Below are 21415 nucleotides of genomic sequence, written 5' to 3'. Positions count from 1 at the left end.
TTGTGAGATTCGAGTAGTAGTTCTGTAATATAACTAGGGGCTTGATCTGTGAGTGACTTGTATGCAGTCAGCGAAATCTTGAATGATATTCGTCGGTGAATTGGAAGCCAGTGCAGATCTCAAAGAGGAAATCCAGTCGAAATATAAGTTAGTCTGATAAACAAGAGTAAAATCTTACGAGTTCAACGGTAAAAATTTGACTGAAGTAGGATGAAAAATAGTGAAGTTATAACATTTTGAAGCTTTGTTAATTTCTGCAAAAACAGTTCTTGTACAATGGATATGAATATACAAATGAGTGAGCTAACCATGTCACGCCCTCACAATTTCCCATTGATCATGTACAAAAAAAATGATGAAAATTCAATGTTTCTGTCATTGAAGTCTGAGACATAATGTTATCCTGGTTGAATAACTTCAGAACAGTGATCACAGTTAGATATACGAGGATCTGAGCCTCGGGCATCATTGCGTTAGAACGAAAAACGGGAAATTTCACAATTTTATGTACAAACAATATCGTAAGTTGTGAGGGAATGCAACATGGTCACTTTGCCTTTTGCATAATAATTCACATTGACTGTTCAAGAACTGTTTCCCCCAAAACAGCGAAACTTCAAAATGTCATAATTCCTTATTTTTCATCCGATGTCGATCAAATTTGTACCGTTGAACTCGTACAGTCGTAATATTTTACTCTTTCTTACTTTCTAAAATCCGTGGATTGAAAGTCAATGTAATAGGTTGTAGTCAGGGACCAATCCAAAATCGAATGAGATTGAATTCTAACTCTATTAGATTGAAAACTTCAATCCAACGTTTGGATTGATCCCTGACTAGAATCTATTTCAATCTAAGGAATTTAGAGTGTGGTCAGACTAACTTATATTTGGACTGGATTTCCTCTTTAAAAGAAGTAGAGAATCTATAGATCTACCTATACCGATCAGCTTACCACAGGTGTTTTGAATAACAAAACACGAAAATTTAACTTCACACAAATTTGTAACTGGCCAGGGTTGCGAGTGCACATCATGAGCTTGACACTCACGAGTTATACAGCCCACGAGTTCACAGCTCACAAGTTATACAGCCCACGAGTTCACAGCTCGCGAGTTATACAGCCCACGAGTTCACAGCTCACGAGTTATACAGCCCACGAGTTCACAGCTCACGAGTTATACAGCCCACGAGTTCACAGCTCACGAGTTATACAGCCCACGAGTTCACAGCTCACGAGTCATACAGCATAATCACACGTAATCTGTCGTGGACCAACGCGGACTGTATCGAGCTTTGTCTTAATACCCAACGGGTATACGTCCACGGTTGATTTCCGAGGGGGGAATCATTCAAAGAGTAATGAGAATGTAGCTACATGCACACCTCCTGATGAAATAATAACAGGTTTGTTAAAAATCATAGATTAGCAGCTGCGATCTTACACATTTCATTTGAGAGAGAGAGAGACAAATTCACACCTCAACCGTCACCCCTCTCATTAATAATCTCTAGCTTTCGATAATGACATAAAAAGGAAACCCTTCTGTTTGAATTATGTGATATCAAGCTTGGGCTTCCATTGAGCTTTGCTCTGTGAAATAGAATAAAATGTGGGAAATTGATGTTGTCTTTAAAGAGTAAAAACGAACGAACAAACAAACGAACGAACAAACAAACAAAAACTTAATAGGGTGATATAAAGTTACAAAATAACATCAAACTTGACCCCACCACCTCCCCCGGAGGGAAAAAAAATGTAACGAACATTGAATCCTGTGTGCATCTTCACGAGCAAATACGAAGTCATTTGCACAAGTCACGAAATAAAAACGTAAACAAACGTACAATGTCCATGAAAAAAAAAAAGGAGAGAGAGGGAGAGAGGAAAGAGAAATGAATGGCGGGAATGAATCTATTTGAATAGAAATCGAAGAAGGAGTATTGTGCTCAGGAGATAAAGCGGCCGGACCGTGAATGACAGAAGGAGAAAAGAAAAGAGAAGAAAGAGAGGAGAATGGAGGAAAGGAGAGATGAAATAAGAGCGAGAGAGCAAAGTTCGCACCACGGAATAAAAAAGGACAGTCAAGTTCTTTAACATGCAGGGGGTCATTTTCCCCCCTTTAATTCATCACCGGTGATTGTGTGCGTCAACATATCACCCTTTATTTGTGATGGTTTAGTACAAAGAGAACAAGCTTTAAAGAGATCAAGAAAACTGCATGGATAGAATACCCCTCGCGGAGCTCCGGTGTCTACCAACACAATGATGCACGCGTCATGGCCCATATTGCTGACGGCTCCCGCCCGCACTGAGGGTGCGATTGTTTTGGGAGGGGAACGCGTTATTCAGCGGAGTCGGATGATATGTGGGTTACATCTGAAAAGGACAGCGGCTTCACCGCGTTATGGGATAACGTTAACGCACTTTTATGTTTGTAGGCGACGTGCTGGTCATGCTGATAGTAGGCCGACTCTCTTTCCATTTCGTGCTTGGCACAAGATTAATTTCAACTGCTGAGCCACAAGTAGTAAGTGATCTTGTGACCCCCCCCCCCCCCCCCCCCCAAAAAAAAAAAAATGATGATAATAATAATAATAAAGATAGAATAAATAAATAATAATAATAATAATAAAAATGACAATATGTCCAGCCCCAATCATATTATCTTTACAATGTGCCACTCTTTGCGATCAGTACCATTGAAAACAATTTTGTACATGTATACTAGTATTGTAATAACCAAAATTCATTCATGCACAGAGAGAATCAGCATAGAACCACAAACAAACAAGACACTAATCAAAGGAGTTAATGTCGTGTGCTTAAACCTGGGGTCAAAATCAATAGAGGCCTATAATAATAGAGGCCTATGTCGCGTCGGTGTGACATTCACAAACGATGTTACAACAACGCCGTATTCCTCATTAAAAAAAAAAAGTATCTTTTTTTATCTTCCACGTCATTACCATATCTTACTCCCCGTAGTTCTTGTTGTATCAGTGTTATTTGACACTTTGTTGTTGTTGTTGTTTTAAAGAACGACTCTTTATCAGAATAATAAAGGAACTGATTAGAAAAGTGTCCTCAATCGACTTACTAAGCTGTGGACCGTTCATTCAGAGTTTTAGTATAAGGTCGTGATAGCATCAAAATGTATGACCATTTTTAATCATGGCCAGTAGCGAAACACTGGATAGTCAGTATTTAGTTACGTCTTAGAAGATGCAGTTTCTCAATCAGTTGCAATAAAAACAACTCCATGCAAGCATTAATTTGAATGAAATATCAATTGAATACTGAGTAGTTGTTGTGTGCATCACATTACGTCATACCTTGAAGACTGACAGAAAAACTTCAAATTCTTCACCTCGATAAGGTTCTTCACGTCGTTTCTTCTTCACATGCTTCACGCGTATAACTTTGCTTTCATCGGCTATAATTATTCCAAGTATTATCGAGGATAGAAATGATATTTGAATTATGACCACTCATTGGTTCTTCGTCCCGAGCCCTCTTCTGTTCTTCCCGCTTTCTTCTTCTTCTATCCACTCTTCCTCCTCCTCCTCCTCCTCCTACTACTACTACTACTACAACTTGTAGGCCCCACTTCGTTACAATTTAGGAGTCTCCTCTACTATACTAACTACTACTACTTCTACTACTACTACTACTACTACTACTACTACTACCACCACTACTACTACTACTACTACCATACTACTACTACTACCACTACTACTACTACTACCATATACTACTACTACTACTACTACTACTACTACTACTACTACTACTACTACAACTGCCACTTCTCTTGGCCCTCCTTCTCTCCTCACTCTTCCTTCTCCGTCACATCATTACTTCCTTCCATTTTTTGTCTGCCCCGATTACTCAGTAATCCGAATCCCTCTCATCTAGAAGTAGCAGTAAGGTACAACTTGTACTCGTTTCTCCCAAGGCTTGCGAACTAATTCATTAATTCTGATCTGAATAGCGCCACCTTTGGTATGAATGCAGTGAAGAGATGCCTTCAGGTATCGCGTTCATTCATGTTTTCAGGATGTTCTGTGATTCTTTTTCTTTAATCGTCCTCTACTAACCCACGGTATCATTAGACTCTTCAAACTTTTTCCTCAGCTATCTGTATATATAGTAGACCTTCACTCCTAGAGAAATCAATGACGTCGTTGTAACCTAGATTTGTGGAGATGAAAGTTTGTTGGTTCCTCACTCAAAATTCATTTCATGCACTATAGAGATCAAAATATTATCATCCTTGAATTTGGTATGATGACTGGATCCCCCTCTATTTTACACAAACGTAACGTGTAACTTTCATTCTTCCCTTTGTACACAAATACAGCATTGTGAAGTGGGAGTGTCAACCAAATGCAATTTCAAATAACTTTTTTTTTAACCACCTAATGATGACTTCAAAAGTGATCAATTTTTGGTGAACCATTTTGTAAACTGTGTTCCTTAATTTGTTTCACTGTGATCAACATAGATGTTTGTCGTTATAATTATCCTTCATAATCATAATCACTCCTTCATCATCACCAATATCATCATCATCATCATCACTAGTACCACCACCATGACTACCATCATCATCACCACCATGCACCATCATTATCATCACACCCCCAATGACACTGGTACCATCACCAGCACAATTACCACTACCACCACTACCATCATCATCATCACAACCACCAACATCATCATCACCATCAATGCCACCACTACCACCATCATCATCACCACCAGTACCATCATCACCAGTTCCACCACCAATACCACCACCAACATCATCACCTCCACCAACACTGCTTATCACTTCTATCATCTCATCATCATCATCATCATCATCCATCACCATTATCATCATCACCACAACCACCACCACCATCACAACCATCATCATCATCATAATCAATGCATTCATCATCATCTCTCACTTCAAAATGTATATTAAAAATATTTTCCACCTGCAGACAACTAAATCACACATCTCATGTAAAAGCCACCACTGCTACCTGTTGAATGCAACACAAATAAAAATCCAATCCAAGTCATTTCACAAAGTCCATTTCTGTCATATTTCTTCGTCGTAATTTAATTGCCGATGTATTGTTTCGTCCTTAGGTATTACATTAACTATAATCGTGCCAAGCTAATATGATGTACAGTACATGTATGTCAATAAAATGACCTACCCTGAATAAACATAGTAATAGTTTTCACCATCTTCTCTCCATAATTTGAAGAACATTTGACGAGAGAGAGAGAGAGAAGAAAAGGAGACTTGTGATTAATGGGTTACCATCATAAATACAGTGCTAATGTACATGACATAGTATAATTTGGAAGACGTGAGAATTGCATAGGCCTAGTATATGAAAACCACAGCGTTTGTAGAATTGCTCGGTTTACTTTCATCCCAAGCTACGCAAGTAAGCTTGACAGAGAAAACAATTGTGTTTGAAATAAGCGTGACATGATCGTCTTAATCACAATGTGAGATAAAAACCCGATTTTCAAATTATACATTTAGAATAAACAAAAAAAAAAATAGGTAGAGATTGCCTGATTATTAATTCCATATACAAAACGGAAAACTTGATGCTCGTATTGCTTTTATATTCATTTGTTACAAGACAATGGCAAAAATGATCGGTGAGAAATACCCCAGTTTAACTGAAGGCTTTTCACATAATGTTGTAAAAACAAATGCACTTGATTTGGAGAGGATTAGAAAAAAAAAAAGCTTGACCTTTGGAGCAGTAATTACATCACATATCATTTGCTTCACTAGGAAACAATGCTCTCCTTCCACTTTCTTCTATTGGGAGATGCATTTCTGTTTTTCCTGGTAAGGTGATTAATGAGTACAGGGCAAATATTATTGCCAATCTATCAATTTAACTCAATTCGCAATTCAACTATGATAGTCACCAGTGCCATTATGGTACACATTTGTATAGGAAAGAGAAAGAAAGTTAAAAAAAAAAGAACCCTCAAAGCCATTATTATAACTAAAATGAAATTTATTGCCTCCAATCTGGATTTGAAATGCGCTAAAAATTCAACATAGTAACTTATATAGCTTACATTAAAAACATTTACATGATTATAATGAAGAACTTCAATGATCTTTACAAGTGAATTTCCTAAACTTAGAAAGTGGCCTATGCAATTTTTTTTAAGTAAACATTTTAACATCTTAAAACTTAAGATTACATGCTAAGGTTTGTCCTCGAAAGACACTAGTAATGTTGTCATCTTATGATAACCATATATTCAACGACATTTTCAACAAGATTTACAAGTACATCAAATGAACATTTATAGTGACTGTCTACTACAATTCTACACTCTTAGCCCCCAGCCTCTCAAACACAGCTTCATTTGCTGTCTCTTCGTGTTACTCAGTAGCTACTTGTACGTACGGTTAAAGTTTATCGAACATAAATATAATGAAACTAAAATCAGCTTTTGTCAATGCACAGGCAATTTGACCATTACTTATCTTTTCACGATACAATTACAAGATCCTTTAAAAAGACGACAGAAGTGACCTGTCATATCATCGGTGCTATAAAGCAATACGAATTATTTTTCCTTCTCCTTTTTTTCAACACGAAGAGATTTTTTGGGAGGTTCTGAAACACTTCTCAACAGGACACGAATGGGATGTTGTGAAAGCTCGTCAGCTGTGAGAAAAATATGTACCACATTTCTCAAATCTCCTCGTCTCATATAGGACCAGCGTGCCATGGGGATGGTTTTCTCGTTATCTTATCTTCTGTTTTGTTTCTGTGCTCCTTGTTGTTGTTGTTTTCTTTACAAATCAATCTCCCTGAATTATGACCAATATAGATGCATGCAATGACGGCCCCAACAAAGTGACCAAAAGAGGGAAAGAGAGAGAGCGTGAGAGAATTGAAATAATGTGTTTGCTTTCAGATTTCAGAATATTTCCAAGAATCAAACATACGAGTCATCACATATGACATTTCATTATGTTTTGCATCAAATGTATGAACTGCCTGCGCAATTGATTTTTGCAGGCATCATTCCTGATATAGGCATTTGTGTTTTTAAAAAGAGATTATCTCTCCCCACTTCTTTTGTTTTCTATTTTTATACCCTTTGCTGTTCATACATTTGGTTTTCCTGCAAACAACTCATTGGATGGCTTGACACTCTTCTTACACAAGTGTCTTGATGAATCCATATCTTATTGCTTTCAGATGCATCCTACAGAATGTAGCATGATGCTTTCGTCTTGTCACAACTGCCAATCTACCGAGCGCTGCACAATTTGGCGCGAAATTCAGACATATTATCCAACGGGGCCAAAACTTTCAGGAGTTTTATCCCTGACCTCTTGCTTCCGTTTGTCACCTTAACCTCTCGTTCGGCACATCGTCTTTAGAGGAGACACTTTGTGGGGCATGGCCGTATTGACCACCGTTTTGCAATCTTTAGTCGAGAAAACAAGTTGCATAGAGTCTACATGCTCTAACGGCTGAGCGGTTTGTATGCATCGATAACCTACTTGTATTTCAAAGTCGCGGGTATCTAAACCTCCGCAGAATTTCTCCGCCGCACATATTTCCAAGTACCGTCATGAAGAATATACTATTTGTTTATATATATTACTAGTTACAATAACTATAACAGCTAATCATATATACTACGATCTAAAGCTACACTTTGCATTTTTGTGTATCTACAAGTGTGATATAAAACAATTGACCTAAAATATATACAAGTACATTACATATATTTAACAGTACATCATGATAGCTTCAACGCTTGAATATTAAATATGAAAATGAAAATTAATCATACCAAATAGAATATTCATGATAGCAATAAACATAATCATAAAATTCAATACATTGTCTCCATGTCATCATTGTAAGATAGTGATATTTCTGAAGATTTTTTTCCTCGACATTTACAACAATTAATTTCTCTGTGACATTTATAACACAACTATAGTTCTTGAGAAAAAGAAGAAAAAACAGTAATCGAAACAAGACACAACACATGGTGAGACAAACAGAACTTCCATACGAATGATGCAACTGCAATTCAGCATCACGACATAGCTTGCTCTTTGTGCACCATTAAAAAAAAGACAAAAAAAACAAAAACAAATAAGCAAGTACTCAAAGACATTAGTCACTTTCTTGGCAGCAGCAAAGCAAAAGTCACGCAGCCCTCAACAGGGTAGGGCACAAAGGCCGGCGTATGAAGACCCTCCCACAACATCCATCTCCCGCTTTCCACCCATCTCAACGCCGAGCCAGACGTTACGACCACATTCATCGACTCGTTTTTTCGTGACGCTGGGAGGGGGAGGAGTTGAGGACGTCGAGGAAAAAACCAAAAAACCTGTGCTTTCGACGAGAGACCTTTTTCCCTTCGGCAGGGAATCTCCGCCAAATTCTCACCAACATTTTGATAGGCCAGGTGCATAGCTGATTCAGATTTCATTTCAGACGAGATTTGGACAAGCCAAGATCGGGATTCTGGAATAGAAGTGAGCCGACTGCTTCACATTTCGCATGGAGAGCTTTATCATGCAAGACGGCAGCTCTGCTCACATTATGAAGAGGGGGATTTGAATCTTTTCAAGATGACGGGACAGCAAACAGTGTTTGTTTTGCGTTTTTGATTTTTTTTACTCCATGTAACATTTGATCTGATCAAGGCAAAACAGGTAGTACAATCATGGATCAGCTAAAAGGAAACATTCAATACAAGCTGGGGTAACATATGCCATATCATTTGCTATTTCTATTTTTATGAGGGGGGGGGGGATGGGGATAGGGAGGGGGAAGAAAGAGGCGGGCTCCCTCATCCTTAACCCATCCTGAACCACCACCTAAGAATACCTGAGATGATGCATAAAAGCGGGCTGAGACTGGTGATGACAGACTTTCATAGTGCACCTGTGTCAAGAGCAGGGCGGGGCTCTGCAATGGAACCCTCCTCCCTTAATAAAATCCAGGTCTTTCTCTACAGGCACTTCATTAGGTTGTGAAGGCTGGAGCACGAGCGAGTCAAAAAAAAAAGAAGAGGACATAACATTATATCTTAACCCATTGCTTGCTAGGATGGTGTGTATACATCATTACATCAATAGGAGAATTTTACATTGTGGATGTAATGGATTCATGCGTTAGCTGCAATGTTGTCACGCTGTACCTGCTATACCCTGGAAGCTCCAAAAGCCAGTTTTGAAGGAAGGGGATGGGGTGGGGTGGTAAGGAGGCTGGGGGAGGGGGGAGGAAGGGGAGTCAGTGATGGATTGCACTTGATTGGTGTCTTACTTCCAGCACTTGAGCAGATGTGTTAACACGTGGGAGACGGTGTGAAGTGAATGGGGAGGGAGGGACTAGACGTGGGAAAATATTTTAAGAAGATGAATACAGGGATGGGTTGATGAAGGGGGAGAGAGAGAGATGAATGTAAGAAAGAAATGGAAGATCATGAGGTAGAGATAGACAGAGAAGGAGACAGCAAAGAAGAGTAGATAGACGAAGAGGATGCAGAAAAAAAAAGAGAGAGAGGAACATTCGACTGCAGATGGAGTGAATCGGACATTCTAAAACTCTTCTCTTGGAAATAGGGATGCAAGTTTCCCCCTTTTCCTGTCTTCCCCTCATCCCCCTCCCTTTTCTTTACCTCCTTCACTCTATCTGCCACTCTATCTTCCCCCTCTTTCCCTAAGGATCCATCTATCTCTCTCTCCCCTCCTCGCTTTCCGAGGCATCTCCCGGGTAGCTGCGATGGTCACATGACCGCATCATTTGATACTCCTCCCGAGTTGCTGCAGTCATGTTTGTTATCTCTGTCCCCGTGGCTCCATCCCTCAGCTTTGGCATTCATGTCAAGAATGCAATAAACACCTTTCCGATGGACCAATGCGAGACAGGGAAAACAAAACAAAAACTAAATCGACAAAAACAGGAGGGAGGGGGGAGGGGAGGGGAGGGGGGAATACCATAGATGGAGCTGGAGTTGGTGATCTACATGTGGCGAATACCACCTCAAAAATGAGACGAAAGAAGAGAGTGAGAGAGAGAGAGAGAGAAACATATTCATCTCTTTCTCCCACCCACAGTTCTTCCCCTCTTCCTCCTTTGTGATGAAAGAACCCTGAAAGGAGTGCGAGGAACAAAATTTGCAAAGCTAGCAACACTTGTCACATTCTGTCATTAGCTCATCAGAAGATCACAGCAGGGCTTAACCCGCAGATAGAGACCCCGGAATCCCCTTAATCCGGAAACTACTTGATGGGATTATCCAATAAAATTGGTCACCATGTCCCCAGTGAAGCTCCTAGCGACTCGGTTGTCGGTAGCGGGTATGTTGTGCATGCTGGTCAAAACCTTGATCTCACTACAGAAACATAACTTGTCTCTCATTTTTGTTTCATGTTTATCTCCTTCTTTTTTTCGGGGGGGGGGGGGGTTGGGTAGTGGTGGGGGAGGTTTGGGGTAAGGGGTAGGTGACTATCCTTAACAAAGCTCCATCCACTAGCCGCACCCAAAACAAAAAGGAGCTCACCACTAATCTTATCCAGATGACATGAATGCTTCATCTAGTTTCCAACCTTCCCTCCTTCCACTTCAGTGCAAACAAAAATTACCACTCTAAAAATGTCAGCTTGACATGATTCACAAATACTCTTTCAGAGGTTGCTGCACAAACAGTGGACAAGTACTTGAGTAGAAGTAATTAGCATAGCATTCATGCATATTCATCAAGTACAATGGAGACAGCATAATGGGTGGGGGGGGGGGGGTTAGGTACCCATCTGTGACCACAGGCTGCCTCAAAGACCTTAATACTGGGAGAGCAATTACAAGCAAGTGTCAAAAGTGATTATAGGATGAGTGAGCTGGGAGGGGGGGGGGGGTTGATATGAGTGGGGAGTCCAACGAACTATACATTACCCCAGACAACTTAACATAAAATGTATTCATTTATTTCATTGAAGGATAATTTAATCTTAATCTATTTGTCCACGGAAGAAATCATTGGGCATAGCATTGATTATAGTTGGCCATTAGTTTGGCATGCTTGCACATTGTCGCGTGAATATTTCTCGCACTTTATTTTTTTCAGAATTCAATCTGGACGGATTTGTGTCTAATCGTCACACAAAATAAATACACTACATTTCTCAAGGTGAACAATAAGTACATAACAATGGTACGAATTACAATGCGCTGGCAAATTTAAAAAAAAAAAAAACAGGAAAGCTATCATAGATGATATATTCCCAGTTATAGACAAAGCAAAATTTAACAGGAATTTCCCGCAATGCAAATCAGATCTGCATAGGCTTACGAGCTGCCGACAATGAGCAAACTATGCACACTTTGTGACCAAGCTCAAAATTCTGTCGCAGGGAAGTTACATCCAACATTTCAGTTTTTGAGAAAAGCATGCACGGCATTTGAATGCTGTATCCTGGCCATCAAACAAGCAAGCCCATGATGGGCAAACATGCAAATTACCAACCATCGACCATTTTTTTTTTTTTTATAGTCATGGACGTGAGTGGGTCCCAATTGTCATCTTGTTACGTTACTCTCATAGCCAGAGATATGATCCCGGAGAATCTTCGCTCTCCACATTCTACAGGACTCACCGTCTTTGACCGCACTCTCTACGATGAGCAGACAGTGTTGGACGTTGCAGACCTTTTCAAGTTGCTGCAAATCTCAAAAGATACTGCCACTCGCAATTTCTTCACTGCTTTCTCTCCCTATCCTTCTTCTTCTACTCATGCTCATGAATATAACCACAAGCTCTTTTAATTTGTGGTCTACGTTCATTCAGGATCACAGGCCTAACAAGTGACTTCCTCACCCAGCCAGGAACTCTATTCAACATGCCGCCAACCTTTCTTTTCTTTGCTTTTTTTCATTTTTCGCAGTGCATTTGGAGACATTTGAACATGATATACAGTATTCAAAACGAGGGTACGAAAATAAAATACTGATACAAAGCTGCGCACATAAACATTAACGAGAAATGGGCTCAAAGAACGTACTGATCAGACGATTACGTACTATAATGAAGGCATTGATGTACTGTCATACAATCTGTTCTCCCCTGTGCAATGAAAATTAAACAGAAAAAATAAAGGCAAAATGTGAATCTGATATGAATACTTTGCTCTTTCTATACGTGAGGTCTTACACAGAACATGCTTCATCCAACTTCCAGGACATAATTATGATGAGAAAAAAAAACAAATTACATGTGGTGCACTAGCACAAAGAACAGAGTACAGAAAATAAACACTACCGGTTTTCTCTCTCCAACCTCAACCCGCCTTCAACAAATTCACATTCCTCCTCATACCTGTGACAACTCTTGGTTGCATGACTACACATTATCATTATTTTCTTTCTAGGCAGTTTTTTTTTTTTTTTTGTCCTGGTGCTCTCTTGGTTCAGCAGGGTTCCTCCAAGCAACAGCGCTTTGTTGGTGGTGGCATGGAATCGCCGATCCTCACACAGTGGCCAGCAATGTCCATGACAGAGAAATCCAACAAAACCTATGGATGAATGAGGTACCAAACGCTCTGCGTCGTACTCCATCAGTTTGAAACTCTCATCACTTGAGAAGTAGTTATGGCATATTGTGATATGTATTTTTCTTGTCTCAAAAAAGAAAAAAAAATCTTCTCTAGTTAGTGTTCTTCGCTATATATATAAGAAAACATTTCATCAGATCTAGAAATGCATACTTTTCTCATTTTTTGCTTCCTCCCTCTCATTTTTTTCTTAATACGATTTTTGCCGCATACATCTCTGATGAAGTGTAGAGATGATGATCACAGCGATAGTTATTGCAAACACGCGTGATCTGTCGCGACGGCTGGCTGCGCGGCCTGGAACTGTGAGAACTGCGCGGCGGTGTTGACGGTTGGAAGGGACGCCGAGGACTGCTGGACAGTCGAGAAGCTGTAGGCGGGCGCGACGAAACCGTGGGGCGTGTTGGCGTAGTTGGCGTACTGATCGCTGAACGTGCCTGCCGTGTTGAACTGCTGGTGCGCGTACGTGTAGTCGATGAACGGCTGCGTGGCGGTGGGCGAGTGTGCGGGGACCGTCGCAAAGGTGGGCTGGGTCACGAAGTAAGGAGAGGCCTGGTAGATCAGTGGAGTCTGCTGATATCTGTAGTTATGGAAATAACAAAACAAGAGAGTGTAGGGGTTAATCAAGTGGTATAAACAGAATGTAATCTTTTGAGATCAAGGTGATACCATTAATTTACCAATTTAGACTTCAGTAATACCAGAAACAAGTGGTCCTGAGTTTTAATCCTTGCTGTGAACATTCCTGGACAAGATCATTTACCCATCCTGCACCACTTGATTGGCATTCCAAAGGAGCAGCTGTCCTGTGCCTTGGCTTACAGACATGGCACTACCCTTTGGAAGAGCACTGCTTGCACCAAAGAAGTTAATCACGGCGAGAAAAAAAAAGTAGCAATTTAACCATTATTGTGCTTATTTTCAATAAATTGTGTTGGGTAGAATTCAAGGGACCCAAAATACATGAACATTAACAACTAAAAAGGTAACTGAAAATGCAATTAAAAGATAACTGTATTCTATTGCAAACAAAATCCCATTAATCATTCATCGAATAATAACATGCTTTCACACGATTTGATACTGAAATATTTGGATTTCAAGTTTTGGTGAATACATGGACAACTACCGGTACCAGTACCATTTTTACTTTCCACTGTATCATGAATGAATCCACACACGTACATCACCCACTGGTACGATAAAATTCTGATCTGTGCGGACTTTGCAGCATCATCCTCGCATTTCTGCGACAGAGTCATTATACGTAATCTCATTCCTACGTCATTTACCCCAAGTGCGTGTTCACCATTATGCCACTTGTAGGCTTAACCCAAATATCGCATTCTTGCTATTTTTCTTTTTTTTTTGCAGCAGAGAAAAACTCTCTATACCCGGTGCTCACATCCCATTGATATGTGTGGCGACAAGTGAGAGATAATGTCTACTGACAAAGATCTCCCATTCCATACTTCGATTGTGATTGATTTTCCCCCCTGAGACTGCTCTTCAAAAAAAAAAATCGATGCCTGCGCATTTACTTTTCTCACAATGGAATATAAACAGTGACAAATCCTGCCTTAAGATATATGATACACGGAGTGGCCAAGATGTGAAAAATGATAAAAAAATTTGGGAGACGCACAAGAAAAAAAAAAGTGTATGACATGACTGTGGACATTTGAATGTTTTCACAAGGGCATAAATACAGCATCGGTTGATATGTCACAGAACTGGCTATTTTTCTTGTCCTCTGTTCGGCCTTGCCGTTGGTCATATCATTTGACTGTGACGTTGGATCAACAGGTTTGGGGGTTAGGAACACCAGGTTGACACGAATAGATCGACCCATTTCAAGACTCACAGAATGCAGTCTCGGTCCAGAGGAAACATACAGCATTACATCTTATTCTTAAAATCACATTTTGATGCTTAAATTTCCCCCACCTTTTTTCCCCCATCAGTAATGGATTGTCAATCAAAAGGAATATCTCTGCTTTTTCTTCTTCTTCTACTTTGGGGCGGGAGGGTGAATCTAGCGAACACATAGAAAGTTGCCCTTCTCTTCCCTGGCTCTTTTCCATGATTGACACGTGACGGGTCACCGCGTGAGCCGAAATATGTCGCGCTTCTGTCTTAGAGGTGTCCACAGTTTGTCTAACGCGGCCCAACATTGGGTAACATAAATACGGCTCGAATGTCAAGGTAAAACGGGCAGAAAGTACAGAGTTGCTCGCTCCAGTTGCTGCTCCAGCATTACACCATGCACTGATATGTTTGCTTTAAAGGTCTCAATCTAGAGTATTCTATCATGCCTAGACCTCCATTCCACATGTTGCTCTAACAATCTCTGCAAACCATTGCATAATATGCTTTGGCTTTACATTTCAGATGTCCATTTACTCTATTTTTAAGTGAATACAAGACAATACTCGGCAAAGTGAACTTCATGAAAACGAAGGCCCGAAATGGAAGCAACAGTCCCACAAATTTAAAGTTGTGCCTTGAAAGACTACTCTTCTGTGAGAACTATTCTAAAACTTTTCCCCCGACATCATAATCTGGCATGTCATGTGTCAACTCGATAGCCAAGGTACGTATGCACAGTCATGGATCGTCAAAAAAAAGAAGAGAAGTCCATCTTTAGGAGACTAGCCATGATTTCTGTCACTGTATATGTCCATTCATGCTGTTTGCTTTGACAGAAAATATTTTGCGAAACAGTTAGCTGCAAGGTGTTTCATATCCCCACATGCTACATAGAGATAAATACGCTACTATGCCACCACTGGTGGAGAGACTGAGAGAAAAAGGTTATTTATCCCGCCAGACACAAAGCAACAGCATAGGTCACTCGGAGTTTATTGCAATTGGGGGATAGCAGCAGATAAATTATTCTGTTTTCCTCAGACTCACATTGACCAGAGAACTGTCAGGAGGAATGCTGTGCTCCTGTTTGTCTTCTTCCTCTATGCAGATCCAGGCAGAGAGCATGAATCGCAGAGTGGTCTTGTGGGTACAAAAATGATTAGACGGGGAAAAGGGGTGCAAAGCAGAGCGGAGGGCTCATCTGAGCGGCTCCAGGAACATAATCAGGGAGTCAGACGCCGGTCGGCACATATCAAAAAGGTTTCCATTGGAGATTACTCTAATAAAAATATGATAAGAGAGGCAGACAACTACAAGATGAGAAAGAGAAATAATCGGCATCCCCTTTCCCTCTTGGGGGGAGACGCAGAAATGCAATGGCTTCATATCATATTAACTAATTTCCACTCCGCGAAACGGACAGACGAGGAATCGACAGATGAGGCCCCGCGTCGGACAGAGATGTAGAATCCAATATTAATCTGCGGTATGAGGGGGGATAATTTGACACATTTTCAGTCACACAATACCGGCCCCGGCACCAACAGCACGTACGGGAGCACACACCGCACCAGCAGATCACCTAAACCTGGCATCATATTCTCCACCCGTCGCCACGGTGACAGGAGCCACTCCTAATTATCTTCCATTCACAATGGCACACTGGAGGTGAGGCCAGCGTGTAGGAGGAGAGGAGAGCCCTACTGAATGAAGGCTGCACCAGAGGACACTGATGCCGGAGAATGGAAAAAGTTAGGAAGGGCAGTCAGAAAAAAAAAAAGGATGGTTTCATACCACCAAAGATATGATATGAACATTTCTGGGAAAGAATGAAAAATACCATCACTTGCATTTTCAAGCTTTAAGAAATGAAAGTGGTGTCACAGAAACAGCTTGCACAGGGAAACACTACAAGAAGCCTCAAATTAAAAGGTTGACTTGATAAAGAGAAAAAAAACAACAAATTTTGAAGATGCACATATAAGAATGAGAAAGAGGGAGATATTGAGAGAGAGAGAAAGAAATAAATTGATAGATAGATGGATAGACAGATGGAATGGGAGAGACTGGGAGAGAGAAGTGGGACAATGAGATGAAGATAGATGGAAAGATAGATGGATTAGCATATGATATATTGATAGATAGATAGATAGATAGATAGATAGATAGATAGATAGATAGATAGATAGAGAATATGTGAGAGACAGAGAGAGACAGAGGGAGAGAGAAGAGACAGGGTTTGAGAAATATGATAAGAATTCATGCAAAGCTAGTCAGATGGCCAGAGGGACCAATACATGCAACAGGGATCTGAATATGTAAAGAAACAAAAAATAGGCAAAGATAATAAGAATAGCATTTGTGGAGGATTGAAAATTTACTGTACCATAAAGATGGACAGAAGGGTGGAGATACACAGGCTATTGATAGACAGTAAAAAAACCCACAGTATTATGTGCAGATAGTTTTCAACTGTACACTGCCCTTATGAGCACTTTGACAAGTTGTCTGCATACATTCAACAAACAAAGACACCATTCATTTCACTTGCCCAATTGTGAATGTTACTAGCCCTAGGCAAGCAGGCACATGGGTTTGAAGGACCCTGGAAAGGTACTGGAAAAGTAGCTGTGTGTATGACTGGTGGCCTGGCCTGGTACGTGAATAGGCTGTTGCAGGGGAAGGTGAACAGATGTGCGAATTAACGAATAAATTGGACGAATAGATGAATAAATATGCGAATAATTCTGTGAATATGAAATAGACCAAAGGTGAGAGAAAACAGCTATTCAATGAGGGTGGAGAAGAGATGAAGGGGGAGGGAGGGGAGGGGAAGGGGGGATGGGAAACTGTTTGAGTGGAAGATGGATTTCCAGTTGCAATTGACTTTTGTCGATCAGGGTTCTCGTCTCACGTCAAATCGAATCAAGCTGACATCCCCATCTGGTGAGGTGTGCACACACCAATCGCAGAGTAATCCTTCCCCTGAAGCCTGGGGTGCCATGGGGCTTGGCCCGGGGCATCCTAGGGGGGTTTGCGGGCCGCACGTCCCGCACGCCGCCGATGCCCCCTTGCTGTAACAGGGCATGCCCTCTCGGCAAATCTCACAAAGAAGGTGCGATATCAAGATTTGGCACAATGCTTTTGCGGAATGACACTTCTCAATTCAAGGCGTCTTTACTTTGCAAACTTGTCATTTTCAGATAAGTCACTACAAAAGATACATAAGTCCCAGGGACAAAGTTTAATCTAATTGTCATCTGTGTCCTGACAATGAGATTATATCATATCTTTTTGATGTTGAGATTGACTCCTTCTGCAATATTTGGTATCAAGTTAAACACTGATGAGAATATTCTCCTTACAAAAGAGACAAAAGACAATATTTACTGTATTCATCATCAAACAAAAAGTAACCTCCAAAACAGTAATATATAGGATATAGTATTTCTGTTCCTAAGGTGCCATTTTTCAGAGTGGTTTACTGAAAGAAATGATAAAGGGTAAAGTGTGAAAGAGAAGAAGAGATAAAGGAGAGATAGATAGATAAATGGAATGGTAGAATGAGAGTTATGGGCAAAAGAGAAGAGGGGGAAAAGGAAGAATAAAGAAAGAGATGTGGTGTTTCTAATGCATACTAAAACCAAGAAAGGTCACTTTTCTAGAGAGAGAGAGAAGAGGTGGGCGATAGAAAAATGTCTACGGTCAAAGGAGAGCTAAATGTAGCACTGCTCCAAACCACCTGTTGTGAGACAGGTTTGAGGGAGAGCAACGGACGAGGAGATGAAGCGAGACTGAACGGAGGCGGGAGGAATCGAGATGGGGTGATGGGAGTGGCTTTGAGGAGGGAAGCAGGGAATTATTAAAGGACGATCGAGACCAGGAGTCAGGGGGGGGGGGGGGGGGGAAGGGGGGAAGGAGGGGAAAAAAAAGAAGAAAAGATGCTGAAACGAGAGGCAGGGATCGAGACGGTCAGGTCAGGTTTCGCCAGAGAAAATGTTCACATTCCGTGCGAGCATGGATAGCGAATGTTAATCCGCACGCTGAGGACCATGTGCTCACAATTTCCAATCTCTCATCGCTGCCATGTTATTTCTCGGGCACATCAATGATGGGATGGGAGGTTTCTCTCTTCATGAAAAAGAGAGAAAAGAGGTAAAAAAAGAGCTAGACTCCAGGTGAGCTAAATTATCTACGTCGTCGCCGTGAGAATGAATTAAGTTTGCCTTTTCCTCCCACCTCCAGCCCAGAGGAGAGAGGGGGTTTCGGATGGAGGTCGGTGGCATCGCCACGGCAACGTGCAGAGTCGTAATACCACGCGAGCGATGACTGACATCGTTCCACACCTCAGCTGCTTTGTCTGAGCACGTTTATAGAAGCAAAGTATGATTGATCCAAATTGCGTGATAATTATCTTAATTTGTAGAGATGCGATCCTCTCACACGTCGTTCCCTCTAAAACTGTGGTGGATGAGCCTTCTCAAATGAAGTGTGGGGTAAGACACTAATTGCATCCCTACGTGATGTGTGTAGCCACATATTTTCAGTGAAGACATCGTGACCACTTTCATCAGCTTTTGCGGCACACCACGCTGGGTGTAATTGACTCGACTCTGCACGAAATTATACAGCCCAGTGAAGCTGCATAATTGACGATGATGACAACAATTTGCAATTGCAGCATCATGTCAATTGAATGTCATATACAACACAACTTTCTGCCTGGTCCACATTCTTTCCACAAGCATGCAAAGTGCAGTGGATGAAGCCCAAGGGGTTGGTTACCATGGTTACATAATGTGCCTCATCCACCTGCTCCTGGTATACCAGACTGCCTCTTCCCAAACCTTTGATTTGATGGAGGACTGGGCTTATTCAGAGAAACCACTGACCAACTATGACATTCATATCAAGGTGATGTGACACTGAAGTGACACCATTCCTATAATAAAGGCTCATCTATTCTTAAACAATATGTGACCTACCCAGCTAATGTATAAAAATTATTGTAGATAATTTTTACACAATATGTGACCTACACAGTTTTTAGACACGTATACAAATTATTGTAGATAATTATCTTACATGGGGAAGAATGCTTTTGTATAATTGATAAATAAAAGAAAAAAAAAACCCAGAGAACTGGGTCCTTTCAGGAGGACCCTGTCCTGTTCTAATCCATTACGCGTGCAGAAAACTATTAGTTTTCCATTAAAAAGTGTTACGACCTTCAAGAATACAATGTACTCCCTAATAACAACTAAAAAATGTGTCAAGCCAGAAATAACTCAATTTCAAATGACTAATATCTTTTTTTGACAGTGACATTAACGTCACAACACTTTTTTCTCTCTCTACACCATTTCATACTGAACAGTACTACCATTTTCTCTTCTGAACAGCACTCATCACATAATCATTTTCCTTTTCATTCAAGATACAACTTTTGCTTTTCTGTTTAACAACAGAACAAGGTCTTGCCTAGATGTTAAATTAATATTATGCAGTGATATGTCTTTGGGCGCCAGAAGGAACTTAGTAGGAATCCTAGAATGCAACACAAGTCAAATGACAGGAGATAAATTTCAAGCACTTGATATTAAATTGCAAATGTTCGTATAAGCTCTTATGATGCTTTCCCATTTTGGTATAAATATACAGGAGATGCCTCCATTGCGATTGATGTTGGAGAGTGGACCAAAATTCAATGCAAAGCTTGGTAGTCAACTGGTGGGAGAGGTCTGAGGTAATTGTCTACACTTGAGCCACCTTTGTGAGAGGTGCGCAATTCCACAGTGGCTCATGTTTCAACCACTGCCATGAAAGGATGCGTGATTCTGAGGCCAGTTAATAAGGGAGATGAATACATCGTAACACAACCCTCACCTCCATCCAGACACCAACTTTTTTGTATTCATTTGCCCCTGTCTCCTTATTTTGGGTTGACACACACACACAAAATAAAGAAGTCTATCAAATAACGACATAGATGTACACAAAAGGAAATCAACAACTGCATGGAGACATTTTGCCAGGCAAATTAACTTTTTTTTTTTTAGGGTGTCTTCTCAAGATACAGGGATGGGGGGAAAAAATTGGCAAAGATACTACCGCTCTTTATTCTTTGTCCAGACAAGAACCTAGCATTTCCACAGTGCTCTCTTTTCTTCAGCTCGAAACCCTTCCCTGCTTGGCTTTGTACCCACGAAGCAAACACACTTCTTGCTCTAATTAAACGGGGAAAATGCAAGGTATCCATTCAGGTACATTACGGGGAGAAAAAAGAGAACATCAGCAGTACATATTTGATGTAAGATTTTTGTCCCTTTCTTTTCGGGGGGGGGGGGGTGGGGAGCAACAAAAGGCACACAGACAGACAAATGGACAAACAGACAGAAGCAGAGTATTGAAGGAGAGGAAGACACTTTGAGTATGTGGTGGGATTGTGGCCAAAAACCTCACATGCTGTTGAAGGAGTTTGGGTTTCTAAGGAAGGCATGAATCGGTTGCACGAAATGGGAGTGTCGACATCATGGACATTAGACGTCTTCCAGGATCTTCATCTTTCAAGTCGCAATTTGATGCACTCGGAGGGAGAACAAATATCATCGAGAACGGCACAAAAGAAGCACTTTCCAACCGTAAATGTATTAAGTGAGCATATCAGCATCCATCCGCAACACATATACACAAAAAGACAAAAAGACGTCCATCTTTGAGGAACCATTACCAGAATTAACCACAAATCTCTCCTAACCGAGCCCCCTCCCCAAAAAAAAAAGTAAAATAAAAATCTCCATCTCTTTACCATTCTGTTGTTTACTTTCCCTAGTTGCCATCCATCTTCCATTCTCACTGACCCTGCCCTACAAGGGTTTCAAGGAATTACCGTGCTGCATGGCACCTTT

At 40.8% G+C, this 21415-nt stretch overlaps 1 protein-coding gene across 1 annotated transcript in view; it reads right to left on the bottom strand.

Moving 5' to 3' along the window:
* Positions 1-10992: 10992 nt before the first annotated feature.
* The window catches only part of LOC139741349 (RNA-binding protein 38-like), a 143040-nt gene continuing 132617 nt past the window's right edge, over positions 10993-21415 (bottom strand). The window contains exon 5 of the mRNA XM_071651929.1: positions 10993-13218. Coding sequence (XP_071508030.1) covers positions 12891-13218 — 328 coding nt within the window. The 3' untranslated portion in view covers positions 10993-12890. The remainder of the gene's footprint in view (positions 13219-21415) is intronic.

Source organism: Diadema antillarum, unplaced genomic scaffold, assembly GCF_040938485.1.
Source record: "Diadema antillarum isolate AM-2024a unplaced genomic scaffold, OU_Dant_1.0 seq00000923_RagTag, whole genome shotgun sequence".
In the NCBI taxonomy this organism is placed as follows: Eukaryota; Metazoa; Echinodermata; class Echinoidea; order Diadematoida; family Diadematidae; genus Diadema; species Diadema antillarum.
This window is presented reverse-complemented; position numbering and strand designations above follow the sequence as displayed.